The sequence below is a fragment of the Plectropomus leopardus genome, chromosome 19 (assembly GCF_008729295.1).
Source record: "Plectropomus leopardus isolate mb chromosome 19, YSFRI_Pleo_2.0, whole genome shotgun sequence".
In the NCBI taxonomy this organism is placed as follows: Eukaryota; Metazoa; Chordata; class Actinopteri; order Perciformes; family Serranidae; genus Plectropomus; species Plectropomus leopardus.
In genome coordinates, this window is record NC_056481.1 from 25,092,760 (window position 1) to 25,119,754 (window position 26,995).

A 26,995-nucleotide genomic window follows, 5' to 3' on the forward strand; every position below is an offset into this window, starting at 1 on the left:
TTAAAATGATCACAATCTTTAGCAACTCATTCTCTATACCTGTAGCAAGGAATCGTAGTGTGACTGACAGCCGCTGTGCGACACTGATGGCCCTCCTCATTTTTGTGTCCTTTGTGTCTTGCGGATGAGTGGCTGCACCTTTCTAAGGCCATGTCAACATGGAGACGGAACTGATCTATTTCTTTTTCATTTTAAAAACGTTTGTAGTTGAAGTCTTCATCCTCAAAACTCCCAGAAATCTCTAGGGTCATTCTCCTACAGAATAATAGAAAATAAACATATCTTTGGCACTATTTGGAAACTCAATTTGTTAAATATATAAGATTACGTTAGTGACTTTTGGTAAAAACATTGTATTATAAGACACAAATTCTTGTGTACCATAACTGCTACAAAGCAAATAACACCCTCAATGTGCACTCCACTTATTAGTCTATTTGCTATAGAGCACTATTGTGAACCCGTATATGTTGAGTACTCTAAAGTTTTATGTATGTCTAGTCCAGTCAACTCAGTATCTTCTAAAATGTCTAAATTTAAAATGAAGAATTTAGCAAAATCAGTCCAACTACAGTTAAAATATGCAGACTTCTGGTTTAACCCTTTGAAACCTGGATTGACATCATTTATCTTGTGCTGCAATCAGATGCCTTCTGAGCAAACTGGTCTGCATTCTTTTGAAAACATGAGAAAACGGCAATGGCAAGAACTGTTGTGCAAATTGTAATAAATGAGATGATTTGGAATTTGAAATAAAAGCAAACTTGAAAGAAAGCCAATTTGCTCAGATGTCAAAGGGTTAAAAAATCATTTTTGAATTTTGAAAATATCATACATGGTTTAAGCATCCTCAGTAACCCCAAATTACACCCAGATAATGTCCAAATTAGCCAAGCAGTTGCTGAAGTATTGTCAATATATGCAGTTATGCAAATTGCCTAACATATGCAAGTTAACATCCGCTTTGTTGGCCGGTAGACTACATAATGATTATGTGGCTGTAAGGCCTTAAGCTATAGTAAATACGTTCAGTGCATTTATGATATTAAATAACACTACTTTGGCATTTAAGAGCAGGCTCTGTCAAACGCCGTAGACTAGGGCTGGGTAATGTCTCTATGTAAAATCTGAATCTTACAGTTTTGTGAATCTTACTGTACTTACAGTTTTCTTAATTTCAGTAATGATTGTGAAAACCAACTGATATTAAAACAAACCTTTGTATCTTTATTTTACCAGGGTGACGTTATACAATTCCCCCCTTCTTTCCCTCAGGGAACCTTTTATTTTCATGTCATGAAGCTAGCTTAGCTAACTTACACAACGGCCAATTGAGCTAATTTTCTTGACATGTTATCACATTCTCACCTCGAGTTGTATTTGAAGCACATACAGCCTAAATTTTCTTCTTCGTGACACATAGGGACAGGTCCACAGTCATTTTTAATTTTTTTTCTCTTTCTTTTCTGAGCACAACACCATTAGCATCACACAGCTCTTCAGATGTAACCATGACTTGACCCGCCTCTCCGACGACCTATGAACTCGCGCACGGTCGCGATGAGCGCAGATGACGTCATGACGACAGCATACGATGATTGGTCGGGATCACACTTGTAATGTTGCCAGTCTATGGTACAACGCAGAGCCCTTTAATTTTATGCTAGTGCACTAGTACAACGTAGTGCACTAGAATTATTATTATGGAGAGATAATTACAATTATCTCTGAAACGGCTCTGTTACAAGGGAGTTTTCGGGCTACACTGAGGAAAAAAAAAGATTTGAGACTTCAAGAATAAAGTAATATTACTACAGAAAAAAATCATAATATTTGGAGGGAAGACAAATGGTAATATTAATAGAATAAACTCGTAATATTACGAGGATAAAGTAGTTTTACAAAGAAAGAAGTAAAAGTTTTATGAAAATAATCTGGTAATATTTTGAGAATAAAATCATGATTTCGCAAGAAAGAAGTAGTAATTTTACCAGAAAAAGTCGTAATATTACAAGGACAAAGTTGTAGTCTTACGAGAAAAAAGGAAATTTTTATAAAAATAAACTTGTGATTTTAAGAGAATAAAGTTGTTATTTTTTTGAGAAAAAAAAGTCATAATTGTAAGAGGTAAAAAAGAATTTTTAATTTTACAAGAAAAAGTCATAATTTTATGAGAATAATATGGAATATTACGAGAATAAAGTCGTAATTTTACACACACTGTGGCAGGTGTGGTTCTTCTCATAAAATACAATTTTCTCATAACATTATGACTTCATTCTCAGAATATTTTAAGTTTATTCTCATAAATTTACTTTTTTTCTCGTAAAACTATGACTTTATTCTCATAATACTATGAGTTTACGACTTCATTCATGTGATATTCTGACTTTATTCTCAAAATGTATTTATGTTTTTTTAACATTGCCCGCTGTCGACCAAGACAGGACAAAACTTTTAAATCGTAGTCTGACATGGTGTCATAGTGAAGGATGAAAATAAAATCACAGACTACAAGAAAACATATATAATTTCAGCTAGACTTTAAGACCCTCTAAAATGTTTATGGGGCCCAAAAGTCCAACACTGTATGATGAATCCAACTGTTCTTCAATACAGCAGAGGGCTCCACTTGCTTTCCACAGTACAACTGCCATGAAACAGCCCATAAAGTTTAACTGTAAAAGCAGATGTTAAATTTTATTCACAAATTCATATGCAGGTTTTTACAATCATTCTGAGTGTGTCAGACACAAGTTGGCTTTTCAGTTTGTGCGGCGTCCCTCCTGTGGGTCAGTGACCGCCAAGCGCTGTGTATGTTTAACAGAGTGACACCTGCAAATGTACAATCTGATGCAGAAAGCAACACAAATGAAATGTGTTTTTTTGCACTGAATCAACAAAAAAATGCTGTCAATCAACATGACTTGAAAAAAAGTAATAATTAATTATACATTAACACAGGTGTGGTGGATCCACACTGAACTGATTTCCTGTTTATGGCCACAGGCTTCAACAAAGCACTTCAGAGTCCCTGATAAGCATTAGCTGTATTTATCTATGCTGTTAGGGCCGTGGTGAAGCAGTTTACGGAGATACACTGACACAAGATGAACGTGTCTGGGTTTAAACAAAAAGGTACCATACAGCTGTGGCTGTGAATGAGCTGTAACATTAAACATGAAGTGTGGTCTTAAGTTTAAAATATTTAGATTATTACAGTTGATCAAAGGTGTGGTATTGAAAAATCAATCTCATTCGATCTAATTGGATTTTTGTTATTGAAGATGGAAATCGTGTGTGTTTTTGGCTCTTATGCATTCTTGTTCATGTAGGAACAAACAGTTTTACTAACTCTTGAAGAAACAGTTCAGCATTTATCGGGAAATACTTTGATTCACTTCACTGAAAGTTAGATGAGAAGATCTACACCAATTAATCTTCTTATTAGGCTTAGGCGGTATCACAGTATTACAATATACCACAGTATTTAGGAATCCCTAAGGTATGTTTTTCAATGTTACCATAAATATGAGTATTTCTCTTTCTATTAAACTCATTGTATGTAGTGGACAGCACACACCACCAGAGTTGAGTCTTCTATCTCTACTGGTGTAACAGGCAGCTGATCTCAAAGACACAAAAACACCTAGTGGTGGAGGGAGAAGTTACAGGACTGTAAACAGCCGATGGCCAGCAGAGAGACCGTGGGGAATAACAGCATGTTTTTTACATCTAACTTGGTGAATAAAGGATTTATTTCGACCAATCTGGAGCTGGTTGGAACAGTGGATTTACTAACTAGATTACTAGCAAGATTAACCAAGACCTTTTGGGTGAGTTTATTTTGTTGCTGTTGAGTGTTGTGATGAAGTGTTTTATGATGAGTTGAAGAGGCTCAAGACCCTCGTCAGTCTTCTGAAACCCAGAGAAAGTTGAATTCAAAAGGTGTACGTGTATTTCTCTGTTTAAAAAGGAAAATCGGTGTGAGAATATTACTTTTTTCACATTTTGTGTGTTTCTATTGTGTATTTTTTTTGTCTGAAAAGCTGAAAGTAAGTAGTGCACTCGCAGTCGGGTAGGGGGTGTTTGCACCTAACACTTATACCGTCATATACCATATACCCCCATGTAATTTTAGGAAGTTATGAAGTTATAAAATACTACATATCGACCAAGCCGACTTCTCATCTAAAAATCAAGAAATCAAGAAAACAAATACCTGTACTTCCAGATAGATGTCAAACTATTCCTTTAAGCTTTCCTGGTCAGGTAGAAAAAACACTTAACTTTCACAAGATCTTAACAAAAAGCTGTTTGGGAAAACATATTGCACAATGTATGAAAAAAAGGAGGGATGAGGGAAACAAAAATACATGTTAATCATTTTTCCTGCTACTATTTTTCTGTACAGACCTTATGTAGTTAGAAGTTCAGTCTGGCGCATTGTGTTTATACAGTGAGTATAAGAAAATCTAGTAATACTAAGATGATGCTTCACAATGCAGGATCAGTTACCACGTTCTGATTCTGCTTTGTAAACACCTAATATGGTACATTGGTATATACACAAACACGTATGTATATATGACAACAATAGTATGTGCACACATACAGATTCTCTCCAGTCTCTCGAGGCACTCCCTATGGTTAGGTTAGGTGGTGTTAGTTGACAAGAATCTCAATATTTTCAATCTGTCTAACTATTAGAATCATCTATGTGATTAAAAATAGCCATCCTTTGTAAATTCCCCGGAAGACGTCTTAAAAAGCGGCATGTTGTCCTTTCAGAAAAATATCTTTCCCTCTTTTTTTCTAGTGTTTGGTTTCGGGAGTCAAGTCGACATCCGTGTCCCTCTGTCTGGAGACATCAGGAGTCTGAGAGACAAAAGTCTGTATCCCTGTTGGTGCGTCCGTCCTTGCTGTGAGGGTTTCCCCCAAAGTCTGTGCTTATCTTACTTTGTCCTCCCTTTATCTGATGCTCTTTTACAGAGTCCGTCAAGAGAAGGAGAAGTGCAGCGTGGGACCGCCCCTCCAAAATAAAAAAAGAAGTAAAGAGAGGAAAAAAAACAGACTGTGTCATAGCAAGTCTTTAAGATCGGTCAAAGGTCATATCTTCTCATCAGTCATCTCCAGGAACTGGGCGTACACGTCTCTGGAACACTCCCCTTTCTGGTTGAACAGGAACTTGTAGTAGCTGCCGTCAGCACAAATAGCTGCAGAGTGGAGGAAGAGAAACGAGAGTGGAACACAGTCAGTCAGAAAACTCGGGCCAGACAGAGAAACCCTGTCAATTCTGTTGTTGTATCATGTAGTCAAATAAGTTAAGCCATGTTTTTGGATGACCTCAAGATGACTGTCACTAATCTACATCTTCTCTCAGTGCCTCCTCTGGAACAAATACAATGTTGGATCCTCAGCAATCAGACTACAAGTTTGGATTTGAAGGCCTCGACTGAGTAGTGACAGGTTCACTTTGCCCAAAACAGAAAACCAAAGTCTTTAGTGTCCCCCTCCTCAAAATTCAGTTCTGTCAGGCAAATCACATGAAATAGACTACAAATCAGGAATACTAAACTTGCTCTGTGTGGGCGCCACTTCTGCAAAAAGACAGGAGGCCAGGGGCCAGCCGCTGCAGTCTTTTACATGGTTCCAGGATTTTAGTTCATTTTTTAGGATTTAAGGACCGTCCTACTATTACAGGACATTTCTTGGATTTTAGGGCATTAGGGGCTTAGCCGGGACCTTGGTCGAGGGGTGTGGGGATCCTCCACCTTTTTTTTTTTTTAAAAAAAAAAACAAGCTCTATATTGATGCTGTTTTATGTACTCTGTCACCTTATATATACTAAAAGTAGAAAAACAATTTCTGGTGTAAATTCAATTTATTTGAGGGGGGGGGGGGCAGATTTGTCCCTCTGGGCTGTAAATTGAGTATCACTGGTGTAGATTTCATGACCTGCAGCAGTCCTGATAATCCTGACAATACAACTGACAAGTCACCTTGTGGGTCTGATCGCAAAAGCCTGTTTCCCACTGGAAAAAACCTTAACGAAACACTAACATGCACTTAAATCTGGCTTTTTGAGCAGTTACAATCGGCATTCACTCTCGAGACAAATGACTCCACAGTAGTCAAGGGTATTCATCGGCTTCAGCTCTGAAGTGCAGTGATGGAAGCATGGCACCCTGATAAACATGCTAACTTTCGCCCCTTTTCCGGCACAATCAATGATGCACCACCACAAATTCTGCCCATCTTCACTCAAGGAGCGCTTAAAGATTGCTCCTTATTAGTCAGCACTGAGTTTGAAAGAAAGGCGAAATAAGTGCATGATGTTGAAAAAGAAGTAAAAGTTGTAACATTATCACTGGCCTGTTTTCCGGTGCATTTGTGACACTGAATGGGACACCCCAGAAAAAAAAACAGAAAGGTGAACTCTCCACTTTCCATGTTAAAAGAAATGTCATATACATGCTAATTTGGATGGAAAAGGGTATAAGTTGAGATGAGACCGTGCTGTGTCTTGAAAAGCTGCATACTGTGACCTGAACTCACCTATGACAGCGTTGGGCTCTGTTCCAAAGGCACACACACAGGGAGAGCCTGAGGGGACCTGGAACTTGGAGAAGCTCCACTTGGAGCTGAAGTATTTGGGAAGAAAGCTGGCTGATGCCAAACTGCAGAGAGAAGGACACACAATCAATCAATCAGGACACGGGCTGGACGATGGTCAAATTCACTTTTTAATACCAACATTTAGTTTCTTGTGTTCATCTTAATCAAGCAAAAGTGCTGGATTCATTATTATGCAAAGGACAGGTTCGACATCCAAACAATCTTGCATCTCTCACCTTGACTGTTTGTTCCTTTTGGGATCCTCTGCAGCAAAGATGTGCACTGTGCCGTGGTCACTGGACACGCAGATGAGGGAAGCATCCTGGTTGAAATTAATGCTGCGCATGACAAAGCAGATGGAAATAATGAGAGCAAGCCAACTAAAAGCTTTCATGAGATCAGTCATGGGAACATGACCCATTCAGATCAAAGCAGACATTTAGCAGCCAGCTTTTCTTGACACAGTGAAACTGCTTGCTTTTATTATGAAAGTCTGAACACACTTTCTGTAAAAATTACGGAATAACTAGGGCCACTCAATACGATAATATCACAATACATAAGTCGAGATACAATATTGATGCTATTTTAAACATGGTGCATTATGTTGAGAAAATTATTAGAAGATAGTTTAAATGGGTAAAAATGTCCATTAAACAATATTTACAATTATATTATTAGAATTATTATGAACTATTTTATCTACATATATATATATATATTTTTTTTTACTTCTTGTTCGCTTTTTACATTTCGTCTTTTTTGCTAATTTTCTTGTAACGCTGAACTAACCTAATGTGTTTTTGAAAGAAAGCAAGCCAATTTTCTCAGGTTTCAAAGGGTTAATCCACTAAAAAGTGGAGCTGATGAAAGCATATAAAACTGAATGGGTGTTTATTTAAGCAATATGTGGACCATGACATAAAGGGTAACTTCTGTAATTTTTAACATGGCCCCTGGTTTCCATTATTTTTTGTGTCTAAGTGACAATTGAGAAAAGCAGTTGAAATTGATCCAGTAACTGAGTGAGAGGGCCTGAAGCCAGCAGTGGCAAAACAGGCTGCAATGTCATCACTCCAGGCATGTTTGCACGGTCAATTTACATCCACTAAAAGTGCCTGTTTTTGCCACTGACAAGCTCAGATCGTTATTTTAGGTGGTTCCCTACACAGATATACCTTTCTGTTAAAGAGTGAAAGCCTTTTTGTTTAAAAACTGCCCCAAAATTGCTATTGCCAAACCCACCAGACTCCATTTAAATACAGTCAATAACAGTCATTTTAATACAGTGAAACACACTTAATTCAAAGTCGACAGCAACAAAATAAAATTAACTAAAGCTGTCTTGGTTGGTCTTTCCACTGTTCCAACAATAAACAACTCCGGTTTAGTTGAAGAAAAAAACATAATTAATCCAATTGAACGTTACACTGTGCTGGCTCTATACATGCTAAAATTACTCTTTATTTCAACAATCTCTAGTGGGTTTATTGATGTAAATTTTGAGGCTGTTTCAGATTTAAGAAAAAGTATCTTAGTCTTTGACAAAAAGGTCAATTTCTGTCGAGATCCCTTACATAATGTTGTCAGACTCTTTTAACAACAAATCTGAGCTGGTCAGTGGCAAAAAACCCCACTTTTAGTGGACAGAAATTAATGGTGCCGGTTTCACTGCTGCCTCTCCTCTGGACAAATATGTAAAAATGTGAACAGTATTATTGCACAGTGCTTACCAATAAATGTTAGCTGCCTGAGAGCCTCGCCGTAGCTCCTGTATGAGCTGACCAGCAGATGTGTCGAAAATTCTAATAAGAGTCCCCTATGAAAACACAACATGGATTAGTCACAAGACAGCAACAAACGCAACAACTACTGAAAATTTCAATTCACTTCAGCCTGAGCTTGGCTTACTTTCTCAGACGCTGTAGCTATTCTTGTGCCCTGCAGATTGAGAGCGATGCAGCACAGAGCGCCCTCATGGGCAGGGATATCAACTGGGGGCTTCTCTGTGTTGGCCAGGTCCACTATCTGCACATGGCCCGAGTGAGTCCCAGGGAACGCCAGCAGGGAGTTGTTGCTGTTGGGACACAGCACACACAGACCTGAGGCGAGAAAGAGGGAAAGGGTTGGTTACAATGTGCACAATGACTATCTGTATTTTATTGTTTTAGTGCTTTTCTTATCATGTGTCACATTTTTACTGATTCATTAAATAAAAAGCTTTAGAAGTTTGGGGACTAGATTTGAACCACAACGTCCAAAAAATAATTTTCTGCGGGTTTAAAACATGCTACACGTTTGCTGAACCTGCATAAGAGTCTGTTTGATTCAAGAAATTAAAGGGGACCTATTGTACTTTTCCTTATTTTCTGTCATATTTATAATGTTACAATGTCAGATGTTCATATTAAACACAGCCAAAGTATCAAATAATGAGGTTAATGTTTGTAAAAGTAATCCCTGTGAGCAACAACCTCTATCGGCTCGACACATTTCCCTATATGGTCATCTGCTCCAGGCACGCAACAGGCTACTGCAAGTCTTGAAATTATATACACTGCTACATGTAGCTACATGCTAAACAAGAAAATGTGTAATCATGGTTGCTGATGTTAATTTCTCCCCAGTTTCGAATCACATTCCTGCTGAAACATGTTCAGTTGCATTTGGAAAACTTCACTGGTGTTTTTCCATGGTGAAGAGTGCCGCTATTTTCCGGTACAGTCATTCCTGGGCTGCAAGTACACTGCTATGTAAGATAGATGCTAACATTAGTGAAATCTTTAATCTTAGTAGCTGGTGTTGTTAATTTCTCCCAGATTTTAACACATATTCCAAATGTAAGGATTTTGTTTCAGAAGTTTTTATTGGTTATATTTCATGGTAGAAGTGCCAATATCCTATACTCCTTTACAGTCGTTTCCCACCTCTAAGTACACTGTTACATGCAGCTACATTCTGACATCAGTGAAAAGTGTAATCTTAGTTGCAGATGTTGTTAATTACTCCCTGATTTTGGGTCATAGTCCGGCTGAAACATGTCAAGTTGTGTTTAGAAAACTTTATTGATTTTTCACTTAAGAAAGTGCCACTTTATACAGTCATTCTAGTCCCGATGATATAACCTTGAATTATGGCATTATATCACACTGTTTTTATTACTTCAAGTACACCGCTACATGTAGCTACATGCTAACATGGGGGAAAATTGTCATATCAAAAGCAGACGTTTTTAACATCTCCCTAATTTCAGACCACATTCCTGCCACAATGTGTCAAGTTGTGTTTAAAAGCTTATATTGGCAATTTGTCAGGATAGAAAGTGCTGCTATTCTATGTTACAGTAATTTCCTCGCTGCATGACAGTGCAGAGAGTGCAGTTGTGGAAGACACGGAAAAGCTGACCAATCAGAGCAGACTGGGCTTTTTTGGGTAGGAGGACTTAAAGAGACAAACTTGAAAATTGAGTGTTTCAGAGAGAGGGTGATTACAGGTATATTCGGGCAGACCTGACAAAAAGTAAGTGTTTTTTGAACAATAAAACATGTAAAAATGTTCTAGTAGAAACCCAAAATACAAGTATGAACCAGGAAGCATATCAGGTCCCTTTCAAGTGAGGATGTAGAGCCGAACAGGATGATTATAAACTGGCGGTGGACTGACCTTTGGGGTTATAGCAGGTCTCAAACACATGCAGCTGATGGGGGTTGTGGGTAAAGGTGAATACTTTGATCATTGAGTCCAGGACCACCACAATCCTGAGAACAAAGGAGAATCAACACACAGGCTAAAACTTGAACTAAATGACAAATAACATTTACAATACTGATCTGAAAATTCCAATAATTAAACCAGAGGCCACTCAAATGACAGTGAACGGCAGAATCAATCCAAGAAATATAAGATACTAAGAAAAATGTTAGTATGCCTGCATTTTCACTGCATCACAGAGCATCCCCGTGTCATTACCACTGTTACGCTGAGTGATTAAGTTGAGAAAAATTTTAGGAGGAGTGATGTAAGGTTGTGCTTAAACAGGAACCTCTCATCCATTCACTAATTTATTGCACAACACTTATTTTGCAGGACTCACAAATAATTAAATAAATGTAACCAACAGAATGACAGAGGACAATCCATGGACAGACAAACCAGCTTTACAAAGTACTTTTTAAAAAAAAAAATGTTTATACTTTTTACCTGTCACGCCGAAGCTTCACTGCTTTGACTTCTGTTGAGAACTCAATCTCAATAACTGTCTTCTTCTTCAGGTCATCCCAGATCATCACTTGAGTACAAAAAAACAAGAATAAAACATGCAAAGTGTCGTTCTGGGCATATTTAATTTATCAGAGTATCACACCGGCCAAATTATATAAGTATGATGGAAAACTAGTCACGATGATATAACCTTGAATTATGGCATTATATCACTCTGTTTTTATTACTTTCTGGCACAGTGTTACAATAATTCCTGATGATATAGTATATTAAATTAACACAGCCTAGACTTGACTGCGCAGCAGAAAATACATGGACAATTACCCAATGAAAAATTAACTTAAAATTCATTTTAGTTTTTGATACTAAACTTTTGCCTCTTACGAGCTTACTGGATACTGTAGCTAGCAGATGTCAGAGTGCATATGCTAAAGAAGTGATGCAGTGTTTCAATGACACCATGAAAAACAATGACAACACGGATAACTGTTTAACTTTTAGGTTTCGTACATGTCGTGTGTACTCTACGCTTTACTTTTTACCTTTGTTTTGTCTTTCCTCTCCTTCTTTCTTTTGTTTTTCCTGGCCTCCCTAAATAAATTTATGCTGTTCAACTTCCAGTTCAAAGCCCGGCATGGGAACTATGAGGCATGTGCAGAACACCTAGGCTGGTTCAAGTCTGGATTAGGCGTATACATGAAAGAGTTAATCAGCCCCCAACTGGTAATCCTAGGTGTGTTAGTCCAAGTTAGAGAAATTCCACTTTGTACGATTTCAGTTGGACTGACATGTATTTTAAAAGTCCAGTTTTAGGGGCCATTTACATGTTAACCATTCTGGCATGAAACCTTACACTTTAGTTGTAGTTTCGCGTTTCGTTCACACGAAAATGATGCTTTGCGGGCCTAATAATGCAAACTTTTAAAACGGGGTTCCAGAGTGCACTTTTTTTGAAAATGCCACCCCTTCTGTCACTGTGTAAACTGATATGCGTGGATCCTAAGTGAACTGTGACATCATGGCTGCACCTCTTGCATGCAATGCGTGTACATGAGGATCCCTCTCACAATGCTGTCATATTTACATGATTTGTTTTTTTTTTTAAACATAGAGGAAAGGCTCGAAAAGAAGGGGCCAAAAAGAACCAGCTTACTTAGACGCTGTGGAGTGGATTTTTGCAACAGTCACAAGCACTCTTGTACTGGAGGGAAAAGAATAAGTAGGAAAGAAAAGTAGAAAAAAAACACCAACACGTTTCAGTACAGCCCCGATGAACGCCACTGTGCTGAAACGCAATGTTTAGGTAAGCTGGTTTCTATCGGCACAGTTTGGTTTTTTTAAAAACATTAAACCCACAGCAGAGCACCTTGTTTTAACGCTATTAACTTGACACACTGAGCATGCCAGTCTCTATTCTTTTTTTGCAAAGGACAGGCTTCTCCATTTATATTAGGGTCGTTCTCCTCTAAACATGGCCTTTGACGCACTAACACAATATTTCAACTTTTTCTAACATGTTAATGTACTGACTTATCTTCTTGTCTTTGACTTCTGTTAATTAAGTTAAGACTTTATATGGTCTGCGGATATCCTGAAAATGAAACTATGAGTCATCATTTGACAGCACAGAGGCCTGGCATAACTTCAATACAAGCAACACTGCTGAAATTGTTTAAAAAAAAAATCAATCAACACTGCTAACTTTGGCAGACAAAACATACCTTTGTTAGTTGGGTACTTTGGCTTCTTTCCTCCTCCCACTAGTGCTAAATAGTTACACCTAAACAGCATCTCCACATGGCCGACCCCGCCCTCCAGGAACTCTGAAAGTCAACAACGCTGGTAGTGAACATCAGTGATAAGAATAACTTAACTATAAGAAAATAATGCAGTCACTATGATCACAACTGTAAACTCTGCTTCAAGCAACATTTGCACTATCATCACTACTGCTTATTCATCTCTAATGGCTCTGCCCTCCACAGCAGACCACAATGACAAGAAATCCCCTGCATTCCACAGTGGGACTGGCCTCCCTCAGTGTACAGCGCACATTACGCCAGCAAGAGAGAGAACTGCTACGGCCTGTAATGACTGCCATCAGAGAACTGCACATGGATTACAGAAAAAAAGACAAAAGACCACACTTGGTCCTGTGAACGAGTACTTGATCAGCTCAAACCAATAAGTTAGAAAAGTAACTCTGGAGCAAGTCATGGTGCTGTGTGTTGGGGGGACACTTCCTCTTATTTATGTTTAAGAAGTTTCAATTCTGTCACAATACTATCTTCCTGTCTGCAGCACAGTTGGCTGGCTATAATTCTGTGGTCGCAAGCCAAAAAGTCTACCGCATGTTTTTCCTACATGATATTTGTGTTTAAAAAATGGACTGGATTCTTAAAGTACGACCCCAGTACATCTGGTATTTGAATCATTCATAAGCACAAGAAAATCTTGAAAATCATACATTAACCCTTTGAAACTTGAGCAAATTAGTTCGGTTTCTTTCAAAAACATATGGGGAAAGCAACACTTAATGAGACATGGTTAAAAAAAAGAGCAAAAGGAAATAGTAAAAAATGTTACAAGTAAATTACCTTAAAGTAAGCACAAAAAAAGAGTTAAAAATGACCAGAAAATGACCTTGAAAAAGCACTGAAAAAGTGTTCTGTGTATATATTAATATATATTTTTTTCTGTAACATACTTTTTTAATATAAACATAATATGAATTTAAATATAGTTTCTGGACATTTTCCCCAATTGTTTGGATGATCATTTTCTGAATAATATTTTCTAATAATCCTCTCCTACTTTTTAAAACAATTTTTTAGGCAAAATTTATTGCATTTTTGGTTCTTACAAAGTTGGTCATTTCCTTTTTGCTTATCAAAACAAGCCAACTTAATCAGTTTCAAAGGGTCACGCAGCTTGTGAAAGGCGTCTGAATGCAGCACAAGAAAAACTGTTGTCACTCCAAGTTTCAATGGGTTAAAAAATACTGATTTGATCCATTATTTAGTTTTCAAATGTCCATGTTTCCACTGTTCTCCTTTCTCAAATGCCCCAAAAGCATGCTGCTTTTCTGTTTTATGTCACTGTGACCTAATTATCTTTGCTTTTTAGATTGTTGGTCAGATAAAATAAGACATGGCGCCGCACTGGGCGCTGGGATATTACAACTGGCATTATTCATTATATTACAGCATTTCATAGACTGAACTGTATTCAATTAATCAAGAAAACAATGGACATATCATGGGTTAAAAAAAAAAACAATTGTTGGTTGCAGCCCTAGTTTATAAGTAAATGGTGCATTTGAAAATTGTTTCTCTATTTTTTGGCCATAGCCCAGCCTGATAGAGGGCTACACATGTCCTGACAGAAACTAGGCAACATGCAGATAACCAATATTTCTATTTTGTACATGTTCTGCCTTCTAAGAGGCAATGCTATTGTTAAAAACTGAACTGGTTGTAAGAGGGCTACCTTTGTAGTCACAGAACTGGGGTTATATCCAGGTTTCTTCAATTGGTTGCTTAATTCTGCAAGTCTACAACGCCAGTTAACAATTAAGTGATGCAACATCTTAAATTACTTACAGGTGCAATATAAAATTATTCAAAATTCACCAACATTGTTAGTCCCCTGGAAGTGAATCCTTAATCCAATGGTCTACCCGTTGGAACTTGAGCAAACTGACTTGATTTCTTTCAAAAACATGGGAGGCAATGAGCAATGAAAGAAGATCTGCCCCCAACTTAGCAAGAAATTAGTAAAAAGTACAGGAAAATGATCTGAAATAAGTTTTTTAAAAAATGAAAAAAGAACGCTACGGGTTTGCTGAAGGTTCAAATGTTGAAATAGTGGTGAAAGGTGTCTAAAACTAACCCCCAAATATTGACGTCGCTCCAGGTTCAAAGGCTTTATTGATAATCAATTTACAGAGGTGTAACCAACAAATCAAGCCAATTCATACACTATAACTTGCCAAAAGTTTACCTTTTGAATAATAATCATGCTCTAATTACTGAGATGTTGCAGCTTGGCAACACTGCTGAGGGAACTTGATACACACTAACAAAACCACATGAAAAATGATTTTCCACTTATTATAAACATTTATTTACTAGAGGTGTTACCTTGTTTCTCCTTCTCCTTAAGAGGATCTGTGTTGTACACACGAAATCCATTCTCCATTCCACAGGCAAAGCATCCTGGAGAGACAGACAGAGATCAGCTATCTGTGTATTGATCACTAAGTGGAGCATAACATTTAACAGCATCAGTTGTCATATCAGGCAATGGAATCACCTCAGACTTAACAGAAATGACAACACACAACATGAAGATAGTACTGCATTGATAGAAACGCAGCCTTTAACATATGACACAGAGCTGAAACAGAGCATGGAACAAATAATTAACCTGTGCTGGAATTCAGGTGAAACTGGCACACTGCATGTTGACATTATCTGTGTGTCACAGCAAGTTCTTCAAGAGATCATATGAGGTCTTTGATCGCTTAACCTTTGAAACATTTCCCCACTGTCATCTCTGAGAAAGCTAGCTGACACCAGTTATTTCATTAAAATAATGTAAAGATAGATTAATTACGAAGAAAACTTTACGGCCTTTGTAAATGTGTGTGGGTGTGGAGCGATGAACATTTAACGGTGCTCAGTTTTACTATGTATTATATGATAACGATCTTTACTTCTGAAACCTGACAACTTAATAAAAGATTTAAGAGTAGTGAAAGAAACATCGTCCCATTTACGAGGTAACAGCTGTCAAACTCAGAGTGCCAAGCTGTTAAATTACCTAGCTAGCTAATGCTAGCCGTTGTGCTAACCTAGGCACCGCTCATATAATGGTCGATGGGAATTCGGCTAACAGAAACGTTAGCTTTTAACCGACATTACCAAGTGTCTATAAACTGTTCTTCTTTAAGTACTAAAACTTTGACCGCCAGTTTATGTCTAGTTTAACACGCTTTGTCACGCTGACCAAACATTAGCTGACTTTTGTGTTGGCTAAAAACAAAAAAAGCTACGTTAGCTGACTAGCTGACGTAGTTGGCCAGCTAAAGCTAACATTAAATTAACGTTCAGTTTAACGTTTAAGTTACTATTTCTCAAGTGACTGACACGCAGCAGCATCATCGCTTGACTATTACAAGCACATGACACCTCAAATTGTTGTTAGATACTGATATGCTTAATTTATGTTCTTTAAAGATATCGGTTTAGCAACGTTAGCTTAGCATCCACGACGCTGCCAATTTCCACCTGAAAAAAAAAACCAAAACACGACAGCTCCGCTTCTTACCATGATCCTGGTTAAATCCAGCATAAAGGAGCCCATTCCCGTGAGGATTAGATGGTAGTAAATTCATTATTTTAACGGAACAACCCAAAGTCAGATAACGTTAACAAGTTAATCCAACAGCTGATGCCCGAAGAGCTAACCGGCTACCATTCCTCTGGAGTCTGCTGTTGGGCAGGGGGTAGGAAAACAACTGAGGCTGGTTCCTGCTTGGAAAGAGCTGACACCAGTCAACACGACGGGGAGTTGTCAGGGAACTTCGTTAACATATTTGCGCAAATATTGAAAGCTGAATTATGTAATTGTGATCTTCATTAATGGTTTATTACCAAAAGTAAAAGTATCTCAATGCTCGTGCGACAATCGATGATCAAAGACGGGTTTTAATCAGTGAACTACCACTTCAGTTGGCGTTATCGAGGATTTGATTTCCTGTGAATCATAGTTTGTCGTCATGTAAATACAGAGATTTGGTGAGTGTAACTTTATTGTTACCGTGTATTAGATTTGCCAGCGTTTAAAATAGATTTAAGTAGAAAATATTTATAGAGTGTTTGGAGGTTAGTGACGTGGCATGTCACCACGATTAAAGCAAACACGAAATCGATGTAGCTAGTTTCAGCTAACAATATAAACCATAAATCACTATGTCGAAATAGTTATGTACTTATTGTAACATTTACAGATAGTGGAATACATAGCCCCAGTGGCCTAATGGATAAGGCACTGGCCTCCTAAGCCAGGGATTGTGGGTTCGAGTCCCATCTGGGGTGAAACGTTTTTGCGGTTCTACTGTTGTAAATTTGACTTTTCAGTTATACAATACTGCGGAACGTCCTCACATAAGTCGTGATAACGGGAGATATAAAGTGATCACTGTTATTAATATTTACTAGTTTTCCTGAGAGCAGTTAGAAACTGAAAAGGGGACCTAGTGTTATATGGCCATTTAGGCTATTCATTATTTCTCACTAATTTAGTAATATGCCTTTGTTCGGTGCTGCAATGACACTGTACTTCCCCAAGTATTAGAAAGAAAATTAAACCATTGTAGGTATGTAATGCTTTGGTTCATTAACCCTTTGAAACTTGAGCAAACTGGCTTGATTTCTGTCACAAATATGGGAAGAGGGCAATGTAAATAAGAAAACACCAAAAAAAAAAAAGCAAAAAATTAAGAAAAAATAAAAGAAAATTTATAGATTTATTATAAAATTAAAAAATAAAAGAATAAAGTTAGTATCAAGAATATTACCAAAAGAGGGAAAGAGAAATACAATTACCCGAAATAAATGCTTTAAAATTATAATACTTCTATAAATTATGTTAAATGAATAATTATGATAATCAGAAATATAATTTTCTGGATATGTTCTTTTTACTTTAAAAAAGTAATTTTCTAAATATACAATTTTGTTTTAATATGTAGGACATTTCCTCCCAAAGTGCTCGCTGCCTTTTCTTTTTTTCCAGTTTTCAAAAGAAAATCAAACCATTGTAGGTATATGACACTGTGGTTTATAATCCCTTTGAAACATGAGCAAATTGGCTTGATTTCTGTCAAAAACATGGGAAAAGGGCAATGAAACACAAAATAAATGACTAAAATTTGTAAAGAAATACATTGGTAAAAAGTACAATATTACCAAAAAAGGGAAAGTTAAAAAAAGACAATGACCTGAAACAAGTGCTTAAAAATTATAACTCTATAAATAACTTAACATATAATTGCAGTAGTTAAAAATATAGTTTTTCCATAACTTAATCTTTTAAACCCACTCATTTCTTGCAATTTGTGGAACATTTCTTACCCCTTTTCCCCATGTTTTTGAAAGAAATGGCACTAATTTGCTCAGAGTTCAAGGTCTAAATACTTGTAAAAGGCATCTAAAAGCAACACAAGAAAAGTGATGTCACTCCAAGTTTCAAAGGGCTACATTTTTATGCAAAGTTCACCTTTTGTCCTTCATGTTAATCATTATTTATTTAGTAGTTACCATATTCTTCAGGAACATCTTTTTAATGCCCCTTCCCCGTATTAAATCCAGCCCAAATTTTTACCAAGAAACAACATGCAAGCAACTCAAAAGCTCAAAATCATTTTTCTGAGTAGCTCATTTTTCTGAGTAAATCAAATGACACTTGAAATGAAATGTTCAATTTATTCAAGAAGAAATCAATTCCCAAAGGAATCAATGATTATATCATTTATACATACAAATCTTATGTAGAACTACAGCAAACATTTCTGTAAAAAATACAAAGTTACATTTTCATAATGCACTATACAATTACACAGTTTCCAATGATCCAAGCTGTAACAGCCACAGGAACAGACATGTGGCTGATATTTGACGGAAAACCTCCTTCAACTGGAAAACATGGTTTTTAATTCCCCATCTCAGTCCGCACTGCTAAAGTGTCATTGAGCAAAGCCAATTCCTAAACAGTTCCTTAAGTTGTGGTCTGCATCTGATGCCAACCTCTGACCTCTTTCAATAGGGGAACAGTAAACAGAACATCCCTATGTAAATTACTGTTAACATTAACTACGCATGAACAAGTCTCCTGTGTCTTTTTAAGCCGTGCAAGCTTGAAAAGCCTTTGCTACAAACATTACAGACATACGGTCTCTCTCCTGTGTGGGTTCGCATGTGCAAGGTCAGAAAGCAGGACTGCACAAAACCTTTTTCACAGATGTTGCACTTAAATGGTCGCTCCCCGGTGTGGTATCTCCTGTGTATCTTTAACTCTGCGGCCGACCTGAAAGACTTATCGCAGTCGTCGCACTTGAAAGGCCTCTCTCCTGTGTGAATCAAAGTGTGCCTCACCAAAGCGTCCTTGCCAAAGAATCCCTTCCCACAGTGCTCGCACGGGAACCGCAGCCCTTTGTGATGGAAGTTGTCATGCTTCAGAAGGCATCTTCGAGAAGTGAAGGTCTTCCCGCACTGACTGCAAGTGAAGATTGGAGAGGGTTTCTCAGTCAGAGGTTCGCCGGAGTGATGCACGCGCTCCACGTGTCTCGTCAATGTCACGCCGTGCCTGAACTTCTTGCCGCACTCCCAGCACAGGAATGGATACGCTTTCGTGTGCTTTTTCTGGTGCTCCACGAGGTCGGAGTATGATCGGAATCTTTTGGTGCAGTGAGGGCACTGGAACGGTTGGTAGCCGGTGTGTTTCCACTCGTGTCTGATGAAACGCTTCAAACTGGCGAAGGTCATCTGACAGTGGGTACAGGTAAAAGGCTCGGTGGGATTGTGGACGTCGATGTAGTGCTTGTGAAGGGCCTTGAAAACGGGGAAATTCTCCTCACACTGGTTGCACTGAAACGGAGTGTGGGATTCTTTGTGCATCGCCAACGCCTCAGAGTCGCGTACCAGTTTCATGCACACCTCGCAGTAGAGTGGGTTGTGCGTTTGTTTGTGGGAATCCAACGTTGATTTGTACTTGAACGCCTTGTCGCATTCGCTGCACCTGAAACAGTGCTTAACATCCTCGGGCTGCTCAGGATCCACCTGTTGCTCCGTGTAGCAAATGTTTCTTAAATGGAACCTAAAAGTTTGTTTGCACTTGAACTCGGCGCTGCAGTGTGGACAGTAGAACGGACCTTCTATCACGCTCTTGTCGGGGCTTTTCTCTTCTGATTCTTTAGATTCAGGGTCCTGGGTTGCGCTGTCTGTTGGCTGCTTTTCACCAGTCGCCTCAGAATGAACCCCACTGGATGACTGTTCGCCCTCATCTGCTGCTTGCTCCTTTGCTTTCCTGCCCGGTTTTCCTTTCGTCTGGTTCGGACACCTATGTTGCTGCAGGTAACGCATGCTCTTATAAAACCTTTTACACATGGGACAAGAAAATGGCTGCTCCTCTGAGTGTCGACTCATGTGACGCTCCAAGAACTTGGCTTGAGTCACCACCTTGCCGCACACTTTGCACGTTCTATCGTCTAGGTCGTTGCTTTTGGTTGAATCTTGGGTTTTGGTAAACTTTTTCGGGTTACTGTTAGTTGTAGTGCTTCCCTGTGTCTTTCCTGGTTTCCTCCACTGCGACAGGTACCGCTTCATCTTGAGTCCACGGTTCTTTCGCACCGGCCTTTCCCACAAAACATCGTAATCTGGATCTTGATCTGCTCTTGTTCTGCTCGGCAGTTCAAAATCTTCATCGTCAGGACGTTTCTTCTTCCTCCCGCGCCTGTTCGGCTTCTTCTCCACGCCGTCGAGCACCGTCACCTGGCCATCTTCCCCGATTATCAGTGTTTCCGACTGGTGGTCAGGGTGTTCCTCTGCCATTTCGCCGTCGCTGACCTCAGTGCCTTCGGCGGGATCTGTAACCACCACAGTGTCGACTTCTGCTTTCACTTCGCTGCCGATCCCAAACCACTGGCTCTGCACGCACTCCTCGGAGTTCCCACCTCCCTCCACGTACATCTCTTTGTTCTCTGATTCCACCTCCATCTCTGTGCACACTGTGTACATGAGTCCGCTCTCCGTTTCTGTTTGGTCATTGACGATCACAACTCTCTCCACTGGGGGGAGACAAAGGGCTGACAGGATGCCACTCTCAACAACGTAAGAATCTGAAAAGCGGAGATTACAGGAAATGTTAACATGACTCATCCTCAGATTAAAAAGGCGCTCTATAACATGTTCAGAAGTATTCCAGTCAGTAAAATCATATTAGTAGAGATGACAATCTCGACACCGAAGTTTGAACCGTTTTGAAACGTTTCGTCACTTCCAGCTTCGGCACGTAGCTTGAGACGGGTCTCAAAACGTCATGTGATCGGTACCAATCCCGGACAGATTAAGTCTCCATTAATGAATGAAACCATTAAGATGTTCTACAAACTAACTGTAGCATAGCATAAGACCAATGTCATTAGGTAACATAGCTAATAATGATATGAAATAGTTACCATATCCTACAAGAACTATATCAACAGCAGTTTGATTTGATTTGCATGACACCTATTGAGGTAGGCTTTTGGGCTGGGGAAAAGGGAACTTACAACAAAAACAATGATAAATGGATGCAGTGCAAGCTTCTACTAGTAGATGCCAATGTAGAGCAAACAGGTTTCAAAACGCTTCAAAGCAATGGTTGAAAAGTACTGAAATGTTTCAAAGTTTCGAATTTGCCATCTCTACATATTAGTCAACAAGAAATTTCTTAAACCCAGAAATGTTTTTTTTCTTCTATTAACTTTATTGTTTGACATGTCATCTACAGGCCTTGTGTATGAAAGTCTCATTTTGGGCAATTTGCGTAATAAGCATAATGACCTAATTATTAAAAAAAAAAAGAAAAAAGAAAAAAATAGAAATAGCTATATCAACGCTTTTGATTTACTGAGAAAGTTTATCTCCGGGTCTAAATCTACAAGATCAAGAAATCCATTTTCCTCATCACCATAAGTGGCATAAAATATGTAAAACACAGGCCAAAATCAGGAAATAGCTCTATTTTGGCTTTTAGTCAAAATATAAGGGAGTTAATATTTGTTTTCATGTCCAGAAATCCTTTTTGTCTGAACTAAATTATACAATGTTTCCTCATTAGACCAAATAGTGACACGAACATTTAGTCTCATGTCGCTGCTCCATCTTTCTTGTCACGGTCTCTCTGAGTACTGTTACACACCTACAAATGATGCTAGCATTTAAAGGTTGCATGACTGAGTTATGGCAAAATATGGATTTCTAAAAATGACATTTAAACTCTAAGATTGCCTTTCTAAGTTCACTGAAAGCCAAATTGTAACTATTTCCTGATGTTGACTTATGTTCTTCAGATGTTTATGTTAAGTATGTTAATGAGGAAGGGCTGCATAACTGCATCATGGTAACAGGTAGATTTCTGGACATCACAAACATCAACTTATACACTTAGTTAATCTGAAGCATTGTTATAGCAATTTCTGTTTTTTTTTGTAATTAAACAGGGTATTATGCTAATTACTCAAATTGCCCAACATGCAACTCTTGGCAACCAAGTTGAATTTCATCCACTAGGCCCGTACCTGACATTTCAATCATAAAACTTCACAGGAAACAACATTTCTGGGTTTAGTGTAGGCCATACAGGGGTTTCCTGTAGGGTGAAGCATTATTGCTGAATGATGAAGAGTTAGTGTTGGTTATGTAAGTGTGCAACAGTGTTTTATTTCTGGTTTCTGAGAACCTCACCGATGTCCTCTAACTGCCCAAGATCTTTCTGAGTGTCCAGCAAGGTTCTGAGCTCCTGAGGTTGAGCAAAAATCTCCATGCATTCATTGAGAATACACGAGGAGTCACTGAGCAGAGATGCAATCTGGCAAAGACAAAATGAAAACAAATGTGAGGCAACAGCACTGCAGTCTCCAAATGTAAGGGCAGATAAAAACAGACGTGGACTTTGACCGTCAGTGTTTGTGACAATCGGATACAAAATCAGAAGCACCATACCTAACTGGCCAGCTCTTCTAAAGCACACTTCCCTCTTCAGAAAAGGTATATAAGCACTGATATTGAGGTGAACTGAACTGATATTGAAGTGTACCTGTTGGAGAGTTTGGGTGGGAAGAAGCTTTTCAAGTCTGGACAGAAACAGCCACATCAGTGTCTGGATTGCTTTGTCATATGTAGGGCCAAAGTCTCCTGGGAAAACATCCTGAAACACACAGGCATTCATAAATGTCAAATATCTCAGCTGTCCATACAAACCGTAACTTGTAAAATATAGGGTGAGTACATCATAAAATAAAGATTTCCTTGTCAAATACAAACCCCATTAATTACTTAAACACAATTTATACAAATACAGGGCTCCTACAGCTTAAGGCAGGCTATATTTAAGACTTTTTAAGGCTTTTTAAAAAAATGGAATTTATGCCCAATTTTATGAAAACCAAAACTGAAGAAAAAGAAAACATGAACCAGTCATTTGGGTAAAGACTTTTGCCCAAATATATATTATAACATAAAATTAGGCTTTTTTTTTGGTGATGTTGGTGTAAGGCTAATTTGTTGGATTGTATATATTTAATAATAATAATTTTAATAAAAGATGTTATCAGTTTTTTGGAAATTTTATAATGCCACATGAGGAAAAAAGATTTACAAAATCCCACCTCCTATATCTTAGCTTTTTTAAAACTCTTAAAAAATGATTTAAGACATTTTATTATCAAATAAGGCCTCATTTTTAGATTAACACATTGCCTGGAAGGATTTAAATGATTTGCAGGAACCCTGAACTAAAACACACCTGGAAGAAGTTTCTTCTTTCCTCGGGATCTCTGAGTAGATTTTGGACAAGGCCCATGAAATGCGAGTCAGCTTGCTGTTCTGAATTGTGAGCCTACAGTAAAAGATGACACCACACACCCAGCATACACTTTAGTACAACAGGGCATTACTGCAAAAACAACAGTGATACAAACAAATGGAACCACAAGAAAGCGACTCTGGATATTTCATGTTTAGGTTTAGACCCACCTCCACGCTCCACAGAGATTTGAGATTCTGCATTCTGTCGAGATGTGGCTGAATAATCTCTGGATCAGCGGTCTCCTCAGAGCGACACAGCTCCAGGATCAGCTATAATCACAGGACAGCAGTGATAATGAACAAGTGATTCTGAGGAAAAATTCACATCCGCTTTTGTTAGTCTATGTACATGCCTACTGTGTTTTTTGTATGCCAACATTTCCAAATAAAGAAAAGAAGAAAAAAAAGCCCTGTCACTGATTGTTGTTTTGTACTTTCTTCTCCTTTTTTTTTTAAAGTATCACTTCAAGCACCATGTTGATGCAGTTGCTGTTTTACAAGTATCATTTAGCACCTGTATTGAAAAATAAGAAAAGAGGATACTCAACCCTTATACATTACACTGAAATAGCAATATTAGTCTGTAGTAAAGCATGTACAGAAAACTGCAAATGTTTTCTCTGAAGGCTTATACACACTGAAGCAATCATAGCCCCAGTGAAAAGTATTGGGCCTTAAATCCACCATGTTGCCTGTTAGATTACTACATACATATATGTATTAGCACTAATTTTATTTTTAATTGTGTACATTGTCAGCCACAAACCCACTGCCTGTCACAAGATGGGTCTAATAAAATCACTGTCAATTTAAGGCTGTTAGTGATGCAGACTGCTGCATCACTGAGATCAAAATGTGTTGAGTCAGAGCGCTACAATCTAATCTGAAAAAGGGTCACTAAAGCTGACGCACATCATCTCTCATGCAGAAACAATAATTACAAAACAATAATCAAGCTTTTGCCATAGTGCTTACAATGAAACTTACTATAAAATAAAGACGCCATCACTGCTAACTGCTGCAGCCATGCCCTATTATCCCCATAAAAACCAACTAATATCTTATTTGGTCCATTTTTCTGAGGTTCTGAATAGACAAAAACTTTAACTCTTGCTCACCCGTGCTCTGAGACCCAAAATGAGTTCAGCCCTCTGCCTCTGGGAGAGAAGTTGCGGAACCATCTCCGTAACCATGAAGACAAACTCCTCCAGCAGCCCATAATCCGCCACAATTTTCTGCTCAACCGTCTGCCAGATGGCTGCTGAGACCAGCCGGATCGGTGGGATTAAGAGGCGCAATGCAGAGAGGGAAATGGGGGAACCTGCAAACAGGGAGACACATTTTTAAAAATGTCTAAAAGATGACACAGGAAGACTATTTCAACATATCGAGACTCAAATTGAGAATACACTAATTTTGACAAGATAGTATGGGTTTCTCATGTCATGTGGACAGAACTGTTGCTATATTTACAAATGTAATAAATCAATGCTGAAAGCACCACAAACAAAATTCCCTTCATATCCATTTTATTGGGTTGGGAATATCTCACACTCAAGGCAAATCAACCCCATCTATGTGCATGATAGATGGATAGATGGACAGATACTGAGTCAGGAAAGTTCTTTTTTCTTGTTTGATTTAATATTGTTGCATAGGTAGTCTGGCCTATTTCTGAACTGTCTAACATTTTCAGGGCGTTCACCTCAAAACCCTGATGATCAATGTTAGCTCAGTGACATAACAGAATTACACAGAGTCAGTTTACCCAGAGTGCACACCAGTTAATATATATTAATGCACACATCTTGGTTAATTAGGCATTTGACACCTGCATTGACATTTGTTTTCTTGTGCAGCATCCAGGTGCATTTAAAAAGCATTTAGAATAGAATTGTTTAAAAATAATTTAAACAATTTTTATTTATTATTAATAACTAAATAAAAACTAAGGAATAATAAATAAAAATAAATATAAGTGAAGTAAATATTTTAAAATTATTAATAGAAATACATAATAGAGAATAATATAAGCATGAGAATTATTAGAACATTACTAATAAATAAATAAATTAAAAAACAAATTCAGTTGGGAATAATATTAAGGGAACTGCATTTATACTTTTTAAACTATGTATAACATGTATGCGCTATTTTAACACTGTCAGTACACGTCCTTGTTTGTTTTTAATATTTAACTTTTCTTTTTTCTTATGTTCGATATTTTATTGAAACTTTTACTAATTTCTAGCTACGTTTAGGGAGTTATTTCTTGTATATTTGCTCATTGCCTTCTAATGTTTTTAGCAGAAATCAGGACAATTTGCTCAGGTTTCAAAGGTTTTAATTTAATTATTAAGTCCACATGTAATTGTGTTTCATTCCTGATCCGGATACACGTGACCCCTATACGTTGCACTAATGATAAATCAAATCTATGGGCTCGGGTAATGTTTAAGTCGTGATATTGCTTTAGAAATTCAAAACATTTGGATGCTAAGCTCCCACAATGACGTTACCGTTATATGACGATATGCAAATTCATCATAATAATTGGCACACATACATTGATATTACATTTACAACCACCCATCATGCATTCAGTATATATTTAATGGTTGTCAGTGAATTGGACATCAGCGGAGAGATGTAAGAGCGAGTCTCCTGCAGCTGGTTTAGCTAGCGATAGCAAAGCTAGCACAACATACTAAATGCTAACTTTAGCACGTATCCTGAAACTGCCACTGAATGTAACGCCGTTAACATAGTTACACGTTTCCTCTGTGGGCTGGGCACGGGTACACAGGTGGCAGTCTACATTCAGTCTTAATACGTTAAGTAAGGAGTTTTCTTCCCTAAAAAGTTGCTATTTTCAGAGAAAATTAGCAATGCTATTCCCGCGCGCGGGCTGCGTTGCGGCCTAAGCCAAACAACTGTGACTGTGACTGTGTGCACTCACCAGGTAACTCAGAAACACCTCCGTCCATCCTGAGGATTCACTGCACCCACATTACAGACAGAGAGAGTACTGCCCTTGGTTTGGCAGAGGCCAAACTGAACGTTTTCACGGTGGCTACACTCTGGAGACTGAAGTCAGGCAGGCGATCTTTGTGCGTCAACGACTGTCTAGCGTCCCCCCCCCGGAACAACAATCCGACTAGAAGCAGAAACGTCTGGTGAGTTCCGCATCTTCCTTTTTAGTGTTCCTATCTCTCTCACCCTGTCAAATAATGTATAGCTGCAATGTTTAACTCTTTGAAACCTGAGCAAATCGCCTTGATTTCTTTTGAAAAACACCGGAAGAAGGCAATAAGCAACGGCAGGAGAAATTAGCAAGAAAATCGTAAAGAAACCGAATTATTTTACAGTTACCTGAAAATTAGTAAACAAAAAAGTTAAAAAAGAAAAAAGAAAAAGAAAAAGTGGCTGAAAATGGGACAAATTCTGGGACATAATTGTTATTATGCAATTATGAAAATTATTAAAATAGTTTTTCCCTCAGCTTTAAAAAAAAAATCCTCCCC

The 26,995-nt window shown here is 38.1% G+C and overlaps 2 protein-coding genes and 1 non-coding gene across 3 annotated transcripts; 1 reads left to right on the top strand and 2 right to left on the bottom strand.

Annotated features, from left to right (window-relative positions):
• Positions 1-2,455: 2,455 nt before the first annotated feature.
• Positions 2,456-16,709, bottom strand: wdr45b (WD repeat domain 45B). The gene is made up of 10 exons (XM_042508018.1): positions 16,171-16,709; positions 14,982-15,056; positions 12,561-12,662; positions 10,819-10,906; positions 10,282-10,376; positions 8,530-8,720; positions 8,352-8,437; positions 6,855-6,956; positions 6,559-6,680; positions 2,456-5,216 (listed from the first exon to the last, which is right to left on the bottom strand). Exons 1-10 carry the CDS (start codon positions 16,235-16,237, stop codon positions 5,110-5,112), a joined length of 1,035 nt encoding a protein of 344 aa, XP_042363952.1. The 5' UTR covers positions 16,238-16,709; the 3' UTR covers positions 2,456-5,109.
• Positions 16,710-16,867: 158 nt separating this feature from the next.
• On the top strand, positions 16,868-16,940 carry trnar-ccu. The gene has a single exon. It is a non-coding gene; the product is annotated as a tRNA-Arg (tRNA).
• A 1,369-nt stretch (positions 16,941-18,309) lies between these two features.
• On the bottom strand, positions 18,310-26,604 carry LOC121959279 (zinc finger protein 37 homolog). The gene is made up of 7 exons (XM_042508522.1): positions 26,431-26,604; positions 24,590-24,792; positions 23,640-23,741; positions 23,410-23,502; positions 22,702-22,812; positions 22,350-22,473; positions 18,310-20,740 (listed from the first exon to the last, which is right to left on the bottom strand). The coding sequence occupies exons 1-7, from the start codon at positions 26,456-26,458 to the stop codon at positions 18,717-18,719; spliced, it is 2,685 nt and encodes an 894-aa protein (XP_042364456.1). The 5' UTR covers positions 26,459-26,604; the 3' UTR covers positions 18,310-18,716.
• Positions 26,605-26,995: the final 391 nt, after the last annotated feature.